Source organism: Phodopus roborovskii, unplaced genomic scaffold, assembly GCF_943737965.1.
Source record: "Phodopus roborovskii unplaced genomic scaffold, PHOROB, whole genome shotgun sequence".
NCBI classification, from domain to species: Eukaryota; Metazoa; Chordata; class Mammalia; order Rodentia; family Cricetidae; genus Phodopus; species Phodopus roborovskii.
In genome coordinates, this window is record NW_026126588.1 from 19,638,857 (window position 1) to 19,651,177 (window position 12,321).

Consider the following 12,321-nt stretch of genomic DNA (forward strand, 5'->3'; position numbering starts at 1 on the left):
GAGGCAGTAGATTACAGCACCAGACAGACCCTGGGGCTGACGCAGGAGGCAGGCGGGCCTGGCGAGGAGGCAGGGCTGCTCAGCCAGGCAGTTAGCTGGGCTTGGAGGGGAGTAAGGGAGAGGGCAGGCTGAAGAGAGACTGAGGAGTGTGGGGTTGTGGGAGGCTGATTAGAGGTCCTTGGGGTGCTGGTGACCCAGGGTAGCAGTATCTGGTGTGGGCTGAACACACCAGTATGCACCGCCTTTCTGGGACAAAAGATTGCAAGATGTGTCTTTCATATTCTTTTTGCTGTTCTCCATACTGTGTGGTTGGTGTGTGCGAGCATGTGTGTGTGTGTGTGTGTGTATATGAGTGTGTGTGTGGTTGCTGTGTGTGCGTGTGTGTGCATGTGTGTGCGAGTGTGTGTGTGGTTGATGTGCGTGTGCGTGTGGTTGCTGTGCGTGTGTGTTTGTGCACGTACATGCCTGCTAGAGACTAAACTCAGAAGTAAGTGAAGCACACTCTCTTCCCCTGAGCTGCATCCTTAGCCCACATCCTCTTTCTTCCACTTTCAAATATGTGCGGGGGTGGAGGGGTGGCTGGAGAGGATGGCAGCTGCCAACACCAGTTGGAAGGCTCACAACCACCTGTAGCTCCAGCTCCAGGGGATTCCGATGTCTCTGGCTTCCTTGACCGTGCACACTGTATGCGCACATACCCCATACACACATATGTACACAATCAAAAATAGGCAGAATCTGAGGGATGTGATGGTACATGCATTAATAACAGCATTCATGGAAGACAGAGGCAGATAGATGCATTTCTGTGAGTTTGAGGCCAGTCTGGCCTAGTGAGTCAGATTACTCAGGGCTACCCAGCGTGACCCAGTCTCAATAAATAAATAGGAACATATTTGTAATAACAAAGAAAAAGAGACCATGAGGTTGAGGGGAAGCAAGGTCATGGGTAGTACAGGAAAGGGATGGGAAGAAGGAAAAAGTGTGGTGGCACTCACCAGCACTCGGGAGAGAGGCAGGAGGATCTTTGTGAGTTCGAGGCCAGCCTGGTCTACAAGAGCTAGTTCCAGGACAGCCTCAAAAGCAATACAGAGAAACCCTTGTCTCGAAAAACAAAAAACAACAACAAAATAATAATAAAATAAATAATATTTTAAATAAGTAATACAAATCTTTTTTGAAAAAGAAAGGGACTATTTCTGGGGGCCTGGGGATACAGCTCATTTAATATAGTGTTTGCCTAGCATGCAGGTCTTAGGTTCAATTCCTAGTACCATAAAATTGGGCCTGGTATCACATGCCTGTAATTCCAGCATTCCTTAGAGGTGGGAGGATCAGAAATTCAAAGTCATCCTTAGCTACACAGTGAGTTCAAGGATAGCCTGTACTACCTGAGACAAAAACAAAACAAAACAAAAAAACAAAAACAAAAACAAACAAAAAAACCCTGTATAATAAGTATACTTTACTGATAGAGTCAGATTTTCCAACAGGACTCTGCCTACTTTAGTTGATCCTGACTGGGCCCAGGCCCCTTTCTGATGAGGAGAGGTGGCCTAGGGAGCTGGGGGAGGGGCACGTCAGGGAGATGGGAAGTGCGGGCTATAGGGCTCAGAGGAGGGCAATGACCTGTGACCCCTCACCTCAGAGGAGGGCAATGACCTGTGACCCCTCACCTCTGAGCCCTTTCTCCTGTAAATGCCTTTCTCTAACACCCCTACCCCACCTGCACATCCGCCTGCCCCAAGCTCAAGTGTGGAGGTCTTTGCACAATCGGGGCTGCAGGATTTATCTTCCTGAAGGAGGCTTGGTGGGCAGGCCTTAGGCTCCCTGGACCGCCCTGGAGAAGGACTACAGGAGTTCAGGCTGCCAGTGTATTTAATCTGTGCAGTCAGAAAGGCCTGGCTTCACACTCAAGCTCTCACACCCACTCCCGTAATTCAGTCTTCAAGGAAACCCCAGATAAACTTTTATTATTATTATTATTATTACTTTTTGGTTTGGGTGTGGGGAAGAGGAATAGGGTGTTCACATTTTCTAAACCATTTCACCAAAGGAATCACCCTGCAGCCTGGGGGTGGTGTGTTTTCCCATTGCAGAGAGCCCTCAGGGTTAGATTCTGACTCACTTGAGGTCTTAGGACTCTGCCTACTCAGGGCAGGCAGATGTTGAGTCCCTGCCAGTGCTTTTGTAGGGGAGCAGGTGGGGGGGGGGTTGGCTTGGGATGTTGCTCAGAGGTAGAATCCTGGTCTAGCAAAGGTAAAATTCTGAGTTCTAACCTTAGTCTCTCCAAAATGAAGGCATAGTGGTGCATGCCTTTAATCTCTGCATGGGGGTGGGTGTGGGGGAGACTGTCTCCAGAAAAACCAACCCCAAACAACACCAAGTCCCAGTGTGGACATGGGCCATGCCCAGCCTTCTCCTCACATTTCCTCCAGACCGGCAGGCAAAGGTCCCCTTTGTGGAGGGAGTGTTTGGTTCCTCTGGGTCAGTTAAGGGAAACGGAGCATTAGCAGGGACTGGGGTTCTGGGCCTGAGCACGCAGAACCGGAGACCCTTCCTCTAAAATGCCACTGGCTCGGAGAACCCACGGAGGGCTAGGGGCACAGAGCAGGCGTGCAGGGCAGGCCAGGGTCATCCTAGTAAGAGTAGGATGTACATTTCCCTTTCTGTGACAATGACCAATTTCTGAATCTAGCAAGCCTGTTCCTGTCCTGGCTGGCACCACAGAATTAGTTACGCAGGAATGGCCAGAGGACCGGACTTGGGTTAAGTAGTCCCCACCAGATTACCCCTCTGCCCTTTGGGACCACAAAGTGGCCTCTTCCCCAAGCCAAGGATGGCCCCTTCTAGATCTCAGTTTGTGTGTGTGGTGCGCACGGCTTGCGTGCGTGCGTGCGTGCGTGCGTGCGTGCGTGCGTGCGTGCGCAGCTGGGGGTAGGATTGGTATGCTGTCTGCGTCAGTCTTGCATGGTGGTGGGACTGTAATATCCAAGCCGGCCTCATACCTTGTTTGAAGCCGCAGGAGGACCCCAGCTACTTGAGGAGCCCAACCCCTCAAGCACAAACATGAATCCGGGCTGGGAAACCACAGAGGGAAAGAGATCCAGGAAACTTCAGCCAAGGACTCAGAAGAGAGAGGCAGAGGGTGAAGGACAGGACGTGCCTGGACCCAATGCTGACAAGCCAAGGCAGTACTGTCCCCGGGTCACACTGCCAGCAAGAAAGCCTTTGCTTCCACTTCCGGGGACTCTCCGCTGTCTGGTGCACGGCTCTTCCCAGAAACTCAATGTGGCATGTCTGATTCCTGCTCTCTCCCAAACCGGGACCCAGGGGTGAAAGGGTCACAAGGCTGTCACCCAGCAGACCACAGGCAGGTGTACCTCTGCTTCTGCTCCACTTATTTCTGATCTTAGGAATCTCTCAAGTCCCCTGGGTCAAGTGGAACTCATTTGCAAGTTTTGGTCAAATGAGAGACAAAAGGGAACATGAGTGGACAATTTCCCAGGAACTTCATCCTCCAGGAAATCCCCTGCTGGCTAATGCCAAGGGGGCAGGCTGGGTTACTTACACCAAAGGGAAGAAGGGAGAAGGGAGTTCCCAGGGAACCACTTTCCCTAACCGGCAGTTTCTCCCACCTCAGGTCGCCACCAAGGCTGTAGTCTCACCCTGGAGTCTTTAGACGGAGCCCTGGCCTTAGAGCCTGCAGAAGGGGACAGTAGACTTTCTGCGGGCAAGAAGACTCTGAGGAAGCAGGTCCAGCCAGGCTCTGGGCAGCTACTAGGGACCCAGGAGAACTGAGGCTGGCCCAGGAACACTGAGGGAGGAAGATGAGGGAGATGATAAGCGGGCAGTGGCGGTCTAAGCCACACTGCTGAGGCCCGGGCTCATCCTGCAGGGGACAGCACCAAGATGCCAGGGCTGGCTACCTCCTTTGTGTCCGCCTTTGACATCACAGCCCTGGCTGGTGGCTACCCTGGGGAGCTTGCACTCAGCTCAGTCTCTAAGGTCTGGAGGCTCAGCCCAGCCTAGCTTGACAACTGATCCCAGGGGAACCCTGCACTACATGCCACCTCCTGCCACATGTGGGTCCTGGGGGTGGGGGAGGGGAAGAGCACATGTGCCGAAGGTGAACTCTAGAACCATCCAGCTAACGGCTGCAGCTGCACTGCTCACTACATGACCTGTGGTGACAGGTGGACCTCGAAGTGTCCCGGCACCCTGATCCAATGGGACACACAGAGGCGGCCTAGGTCTTGGTGTGTGTAGGAGCTCAAGCTTGGCTAAGATCTCCAACATGTCCAGTTAGGGGAAATACGGCAAGTAGCAGATGTCTGGGTCTCCCCCCCACTTCATCCGGAAGTGTGTGGTGTGCTTGTGTTTGTGTATACGTGCATGCACACACACACATGTACTTGTGGACCTCTCTAAATGGGGCTGACGCTGTGGAAGAGAGCACAGGTCCCTGGGTGTTCTAGCGACCAGGCTATTCCCGGGGTAGATGAGGACATTAGTCTGGGCCCAAGTGCAGGTCCAGGCGCTCCTCCAGGGGTTCTGAAAACAGCAACATCATCAGTCCTGAGTAACCCTGAGGTAGGGCCGGCCACTCAGAGGCCCCAGGACAAGCGCTCCAGCTTATGGAGAGGAGCAGGCTCTATCTTTCATTCACCCAAGCACAGGACATGCATGCTTCCAACCACACCTTTCTGAACGCTGGCACATGGTAGCTGCTGACACTTCCTCCCTGTTTCTAGGGGTAAAATGCACAAGATGCTCCCCACGTTCACGCAGCTCTAGTTAAACTCCCTGCCCTGGCCCTGGCCCTGGCACTAGATTAGCAATGGAGCAGAGGGCTGCCACCAAGGTTTCATCCCAAAAGAAAAGCTGACTTCCAACGTGACTGCCCGGGATAGTTCTGGCAAGTAGGAAATGATGAGGACCCATGATTAAGTGCTCGGAAATGAGACATGTGACATAATGCCCTTTCCTAGACCAGTGTCCCTGAAGACACAGGGTCAAGAGGTCAGGCAGCAGACGTCACAGACGCAGCCTGCCAGATTCACCACTGGGCTGGCAGGGCAGGCCCTGTACTTCATAAATGAAATGATGGGGCCGTGCGGGAGGAACAGAGGTGAAGCCAGTTTTGGGTGACAGGGGACAAGCTGGCAGCACATAGGCAGGAACAGGACTTCCGGATCAGCTGCTGGCCACAGCCACTCCATGAAAACTTTCTCTCTGGACCCAGCTCGGTCAGGAGGCAGGAGGTCTCTCCCCAGGGTGCTGGTGGATCTGAGAGGATCAGGATGTGCCCTCACGCCCTCCACTTCCTCAGAGCATGAGCTCCACCTGTTCTAACTTCCCAGAAAATGAGTGGAGACCCCAGGCCCCTCACAGCAGGATCCTCTTTGGCAAGCTCTACCTAAACTCTTGAGAATGGACCCAAGGGGACTTCTGGGCCTGCTCCAGGGCTGGGTGGGAGCTGGGAAGCTTTGGCACAGGAGGCAGGGTGGGACATAAGGAGAGGTCTGAAGTGCCACTGTCCCAGACAGCTGGAGCAGGGCGGGACTCCAGAGGGAGGGACCACAGGGCTGTGGGCAAATCCTGGGAAGAGAGATCCCACCCTGTCCGCCCTCCTGCTTTGGCTTCCTTTCGGGGTGGAGGTGGGGGCAAGTACGATGACAAGCAGGAATGGTAGCTCTTCCTGCTTCTTCTCCAGCTGGAACCAGAGACCCTGATCCCATGGGAGTCTGGATGGAAAACCTGGCTGTGCCAGGGCCCTGTGGCTACAGGAATCTACGGGTGGGAGTGCGCATCGGTGAGCATGTGGGGGCCTGGAACTGGCCATCTGCAGAGAGAGCCGCTTTCTCTCAAAAGCCATGACAGAAAAACAGGGCGCGCTGTGCAGCCCAAAGTTTCTGGGTACCTAGGATGTACCCCCTCCTTTGTAAGAGTGGCCCAGCTTCCTGTCCCCTACATTTAGGCCAAAATGTTCCATGGTGGTGTCTGCAGAGTGGACTCAAGCAGACTACACGTGACCTGGGCCAGCCAATCGCGGTCCATGCCAAGCTAGCGAGACTTGACTGAGGGACAGAAGCTCTTTCTTTACCCCTGGCCAGGGTGGCCGAGGAAAGGAGGTCAACCTAGGGTTTCACACACACAGGCAGGAGAGAGCCTGTGTGGGAACGCACCGTAGGGTCGGGCCAAGCATTAGGGGAGTAACACTGGGGTTGCGTGAATGGTATATGTACTTCTGGGGGATCAGGGAAGACAAAAGAACAGGCCAGAAGGCGGGAGCAGACAGCAGCTAGGGCTGTGACCCCTGTGGGAGGGAGTAACCCCCCCCCCCAGTCAGCCAAGGCCCAGCTGCTTGGATGAAGCACGCAGCGAGGGCTCCCACACCCAACTCTGGCCTGGAAGAGAGAAGTAGAGGCCAGGCTGGGTGTAGGGACGGTGGGTGCCTCGCATGGCTTACTTCTGCTCAGGCCAGGCATTTCAGTGGAGACCGGAGGCTGAGGTTGACTGGGGGCGGGGGGGGGGGGGACCCAGCCTCACAGGCATCTCTGTTAAAGTTCATGAGGACAGTGGGCATGCCATGGGTGAATTGTTATGGACCTCTGGAGTTCAACAGACAGGAAGATGCAAGGCCAAGGCCATCAGCATGCAGGGTGTTGTGGTTGGGTCAGGATAGAAGCTCATGAATCACCTGCCCACAGACAGGGATCCTAAGGGTCCTCCAGCCGGTCGGGCTTGGATAAAAGCTCCCTGGGCCCCCACCCTGCCTCCTGGGCCTAACCCTGTCACTGCAGGCCCTGCTCATGCTCTTGCAAAGAGGCCGGGTCCTGGGAACCACGCAAAGCTGGCCTGGCCTAGTCTATACTTGCATGTAGTTCAACTCATCTACAGGGCCAGGGGCTCAGAGGCCACCAGGGTCATGACAAAATGCAGTACTGCTCCTCAGGCTAGCCAGGAAGGGAGGCAGGACAAAACCACAGGAAGGACTCAGGAGTCCTGCATGTCTATTTTCCATTTCTCAAACCCAGTTTCCTCCTGGCTCTCCTAACCTCGTCCTGACCCAAGTACTGCACTGGGGGTGGGGGGGGGGGGAGAGGGAGGCAGTGCACTTTCAGGTTAGAAAGGACACGAGAAGAGGCTCCAGAGTCTGCTTGTATTTGAAGATGACACAGGCTCAAGCCAAGCCCCAGGAAACACATAACCCTTTGTTGGGGTTGTAAGTATCAGCAAGAGAGGCCAGAGACCAGCACAGAGATGCCAGGGGGCAGCTAACCCTGTCCTGTGCCTGCAGTGAGAGCTGGCCTCTCCCTACCACAACCGCCCATTAAGGCAGTTCTTGGCAGGGTCAGCCAGCCCAGGGACAGACAGCTGCAGTCTATGGTTGCAGCACAAAAGCAGCAAAACTTGTTCACCAAGTCTCTCAAACACACCTGGCACACACCACAAGGGTTTACAGGGGATGCACACAGGGCACTCACACACAAACACACTAGAGGCCCACGCCCTGGGCACAGGCCAGGCAGACACACACCTCTGTAGAGCAGCAGCTGGCTGGAGCCTATCCCTAGCATCACCCACAGTCAAAAGCACACCCCCACCCCCATAAAATCCCATTTCCACAAACACTGCTTCTCCATAAACAAGCTTGCCCAAGGCCTCTCTGTAGCACAGACAGCAGCCTGGGACCTTACAAGGAAGAGAGCACCTGCAGGAGGCTGACCCATGCACAGTGCTCAGTGAGCCTCAAGCTGTCCACCTTGGAAGGCATCCACTATCAGGCTGGGAGGAGGCAGGGGGCTGGGGGAGGAGTAGGCTCCCTGTGCCAAGTTGGCCTCCTTATCCACAGTTTTCATTTCACAGTGAGAGACAGTTTGACTTCCTCAAATTTAACCAACTAGAGAGACACTCCATCTCATCATCAAGATTCTGGTTCCCTATTCCTTCCAAATCTCTGGGGGGGGGGCAATTAATAGGGCATCTGGGCTGTGCTGTAGATACCGAATCTGGGCTGTGCTGTAGATACTCAGTAGCAAGCACAAGCTTAACATGTGACAGGGTACCATGATATTCAGTAGTATCAGGGGAAAAAAAAGCACAAGTATGTATATTTACATATGTATGTATATATATGTATATGTATAAATATATATGTATAAATACATACACACATGCATATGTATTCACACATCCATGCATAGTAGAGGCATACACACACAGCAATAGACCTGGAAGAAAAAGCAAAAATTATTTGGAAACTGTGGTTAAACAGGAACAAGAAGCACAATGGCAGATTTAACAAGACCAACTCCAAGAGCGGACACAAAATAACTAGGCTAAGTCTGGCCACACTCAGATAGCATCTACTGTAGTTAAAACCAAATGCCCCTGGTAACCCTGGTGCTGGGTTGCAGAGCTGAGTTGGTAGTCTGGAGGAGAAAATTGAGTCACGTTATGCAATGTTTTCCTGCCTGCAACCAGAAGGCCAGTCTCAAGAGGCCTGAGAAGGAGCTGTCTCTGGCAGAATCACGTCCCTGGCCAAGAGGAAGCATTGGAAGGCCAGCCCTAGTGTTACTATACTCACCTCTGTGTAAACGTGTCATCTCCCACCTGGCTCTGACAGACAGGATGCCTGCTCTTGCTAGGAGCTACCAGGGTCCATGCATCTTCTCACCTAGATGAGATGCTCAGACTGGACAAGCCCAGTGCATAGATAGCCAGCAAGGAATCAGCACTAGATATAAATATTGTGAGATGAGCTTCAGGAATGAAGCTCTCTGTGAAACAGTCCTGACTGTCCTGGAACTCACTCTGTAGACCAGGCTGACCAAACTCACAGAGATCTGCCTGTCTCTGCTGGGATCAAAGGCGTGCGCCACCACCACCACCACCAGGCTCAATTTCTTGAATAGCCTGGACTACAGGTGCTAGGCACTGAGCCTGGCACTTTAAGTCGTTAAAACGTTAAATCTTACACCCTAATCTTATAAAGCTCCTTCTCCCCTTTTTGGTGGTACAGAGAACTGAACACAGGACCTCGCACACGCTAGTTAAGCATGCTACCACTGAGCTAGACTCCAGCCTCCCACAGAACACCTTATTTTCCAAGCATGTTTGTATGTGCTAATAGCATGGTAAGAGACTTTGACCCTGCTTGGGAACCCAGCCTGCCCCTGCCTCTGGCCCTGCTCGTCCCTGCCCCCACAGACTGGAAGCCGAGCAGTTGCTTCTTTTGTTAAAGTAGTTGGTGGTTTGCTTTCCCAGGCAGGAGCCTCACTAACTGGTAATTATCAACAATGCCCTGCGATTGGCCCTCTCATCACCAAGGTAATTCTTCTGAAGCGCAGGGTTCCATAAATGCTTGTGGTCTTAATGATACAAGGGTATTAAGAGGCCGGAGGGCTGCCACTGGTCACAGGCGGTGCAGAAGGATGGCAGATTCAAAAATGGGAGCAGGGGAGCCCATAGCCAAAACGGAGTAGACAGGAGGAGAGGGATGAAGTACAATTCATTTGTTCAGTTTTTCCGCTGAGTGGCAAAACACACTCAATGCTGGGACACACAGCCGTGCCCACGGCACAGTGGGACAGACAGACGGCCACAGGCAAAGGACAACAGTGGAGGCTCGTGCCCTCCCTGGGGAAGGGAGGAGGGAAGACCAGGAGAGCCTGCAGAAGTGTTTATTTGCAGGGTTGGAGGAGGGCTGTGACCCCCGCAGTTTAGGGCAGGAAATCTCCCAGACAGGAGGGTATTTAGCGTGGGACAGGCAGGAGCTCAGCAGGGCAGCCTCAAAGGCTGGGAAGAAACTGTCTCCTTCACACATGATCACCTCCAACTGACCTGAACTCTGGCCTCAGTTTCCCCCACTGCATTCAAGAAGCAAAAAGGCAAAGACTTTGAGCTCTGGGGATGAAAGGCTGCCCCATTCCAGACCACCACTCCCTGTAAAATAGGGCGGATGACGCCGCTGCTCATTTTGGCTGGTGAGTAGCCCCATCTCATCTTTGAAGATGAGACATGCTCAGGCCTAATGAGGAGTCAGTTGGCTGAGGTGGAGTGCGGCCTAGTCGCCTGCGTGGCCTGGCCCCTCCCAGCCACCGCAGCACCTAGCCCAGGGCACAGAACTGGAACCATTTCACACTCTCTCTATCATGGCGTCCCACTTGTCACCCCCCACGTCCCACCCCTAGTCCCCAGATTGCCTCTGCCCTTAGCTACCTCACCACCAGAGGTCAAGGTGAAGGGCAGCCCAGAGGCGCTGGTGGGGTCTTGGCTGCTGCACACGGGTTCTGAGAGCAGCTCCATCCCGAATGCCCCTGCTGTTGTCCCCAATGTACCCTTTGCTTGGGGGCAGGAAGCAACCCTGGATGCACAGCTCTCCTCTCCTGCAGGGTCAGGACAACCCTGACCATCTCTAATAGACAACCAAGGAAGGAAGGGAAGCTGTGCTTGGAGCCTTCAAAGTAAAGCACCCCTCACAGGACTTCTACACAGACGCCTTCTGCCCCTACAACCGATAGTTCAGACATGAGGTGAGCCGTGGGAGCTGGGGTCCTGGTAGCAGCCACACTCCTGCTGCTGCGTGAGGCTGTAGCCTGGCCCAGAAGGTTCCTGGAGGCCATCCAGTTTCCAGTCAGCCGGGCTAGGCAACAACCCCTTCTTCCTTTTTCTCGTACTTCTTTGGTTACCCCTAGGCCTCTTGTGTCCAGCCATGACAAAGTACCCACCCAGGGGCCGACCCCAGCTCCTTTCTAGAGCCCCCCCCCACCTGGCTGTGCCGTCCACTCCTGTTTCCTGGGGAGTACTTGGCGAAGGAAAGGGATGTGCAGACGGTCTCCACCTTCCTGGGAGACTGGAGCCGTGTAAAAGCCCAAATACAAATCCCACAGCGAAGGCAAACTTCCCTGCCCGTTCTGAGGGGAGTGTGCACCTGTGCACCTGGGGATTATCCCATCTTCTTAATGGTTCATTTGTGTTCATTAAGTCATTAATTCACTTATCTGATTTTCAGAGTGATGCCCAGAGGTTGGACTTCTGGATTGTTAATATTCGACCTCAGGAACCAGATTTTTGAATCTCTGCCTTGCTGAATTAGAAGATCCCTATCTCCATCCTTCAACCTGAGTCTCTAGGGTAAGACGGGCCTGTGGAAATCCCCCACACCCACCTTAGTTCCTAACCTCAGGGGTGCACAGGCCTCTGCTATTCCTAACCCACAACCCCTCAAACCAGGGTATTCGTTGTCTTTGACTGGTGCCCAAGTCTGGCTTTCAGGAAAGCTTGACAAAGCTTGGAAGAACTGGAAAGGGGTCAAAGGCTAAGCCTTGGTCAACATTAGTGGGAATAAGCAGGGACTCTGGGCTTAGCTCTGTTGGTACCGCCCCGCCCCCTACAGCTTTACCGGCACCTCCACGCACAGGGGGCAGAGGTGCTAATTATAGGCCTGGGAGGGATGCGGAGCACCTCCTCCCCACATAGAAGGCAGCCTGCTGGCCTCTGTCCTAGAGTGGCTTGCGGTTCTGGGTTCAGGAAGGACTGGCAGCCACAGGCCCCTCAGGCTGTGCAATGGGGACAGGCCCTCCTTCCCCGTTAACTGGGGTAGCAGGGTCTTCTTGGTGAAGGCAGGCAGGGGTGAAGAGCTTACCTTGTGGTCTAGCTCAGCATTGGCCTTTGACTCTTGCCCCTGACAGGGTGGCAAGTTCTCAATGCCCAGACACTGCCTGAGGGATGATGGTCTCATGAGGCTGAGGAGCTGGCTGAGCAAGGATAGCTGGAGAGGAGAAAGGAGGTTGTGACTGAGTGTGTGTACACGTGCTCGGGGAGACACCTTTGGCTGGGGGCAGAGGGTCATAACCCCAGCTTCCAGAACCTGGATCCACCTCTCCTATGTGACCTCCCTAAAATGGTCCACGCCCCTTCTTCCTAGGAGAAGGGACATGTATATGGACATGTGTGCATGTACATGGGTGTACACAGGCGCACACACACACACACACACACACACACATACACACACACACACATACACACACACACCACACACACACACACACACACACACACACAGTTTTACCTAGCACAGGGGGAGCCCTTCCTTAACTTGCTGAATTAGGAAGCTCACCTGGAAAACCAGGAGTAAGAAAGAAATTCCCTTTGCCACCTGAGCAGGACCTCGGCCACCTAAAAAGCCATACTATTTTCTTGTCCAACAAAATAACCGATGCTTCACCCTCATCCTGTGTCTATACTCAGTTTTCTCAGTCTCACAAACACCCTTTCAGTTGGTCTGTTTAGCTGGGGATTCCCCTGCGA

At 53.6% G+C, this 12,321-nt stretch overlaps 1 protein-coding gene across 1 annotated transcript in view; it reads right to left on the reverse strand.

Moving 5' to 3' along the window:
• Positions 1–12,321, reverse strand: part of Fam178b (family with sequence similarity 178 member B) — an 84,568-nt gene that overhangs the window by 3,586 nt on the left and 68,661 nt on the right. The window contains exon 12 of the mRNA XM_051204576.1: positions 11,654–11,779. Within this exon, the coding sequence (XP_051060533.1) occupies positions 11,654–11,779 (126 nt within the window). The remainder of the gene's footprint in view (positions 1–11,653; positions 11,780–12,321) is intronic.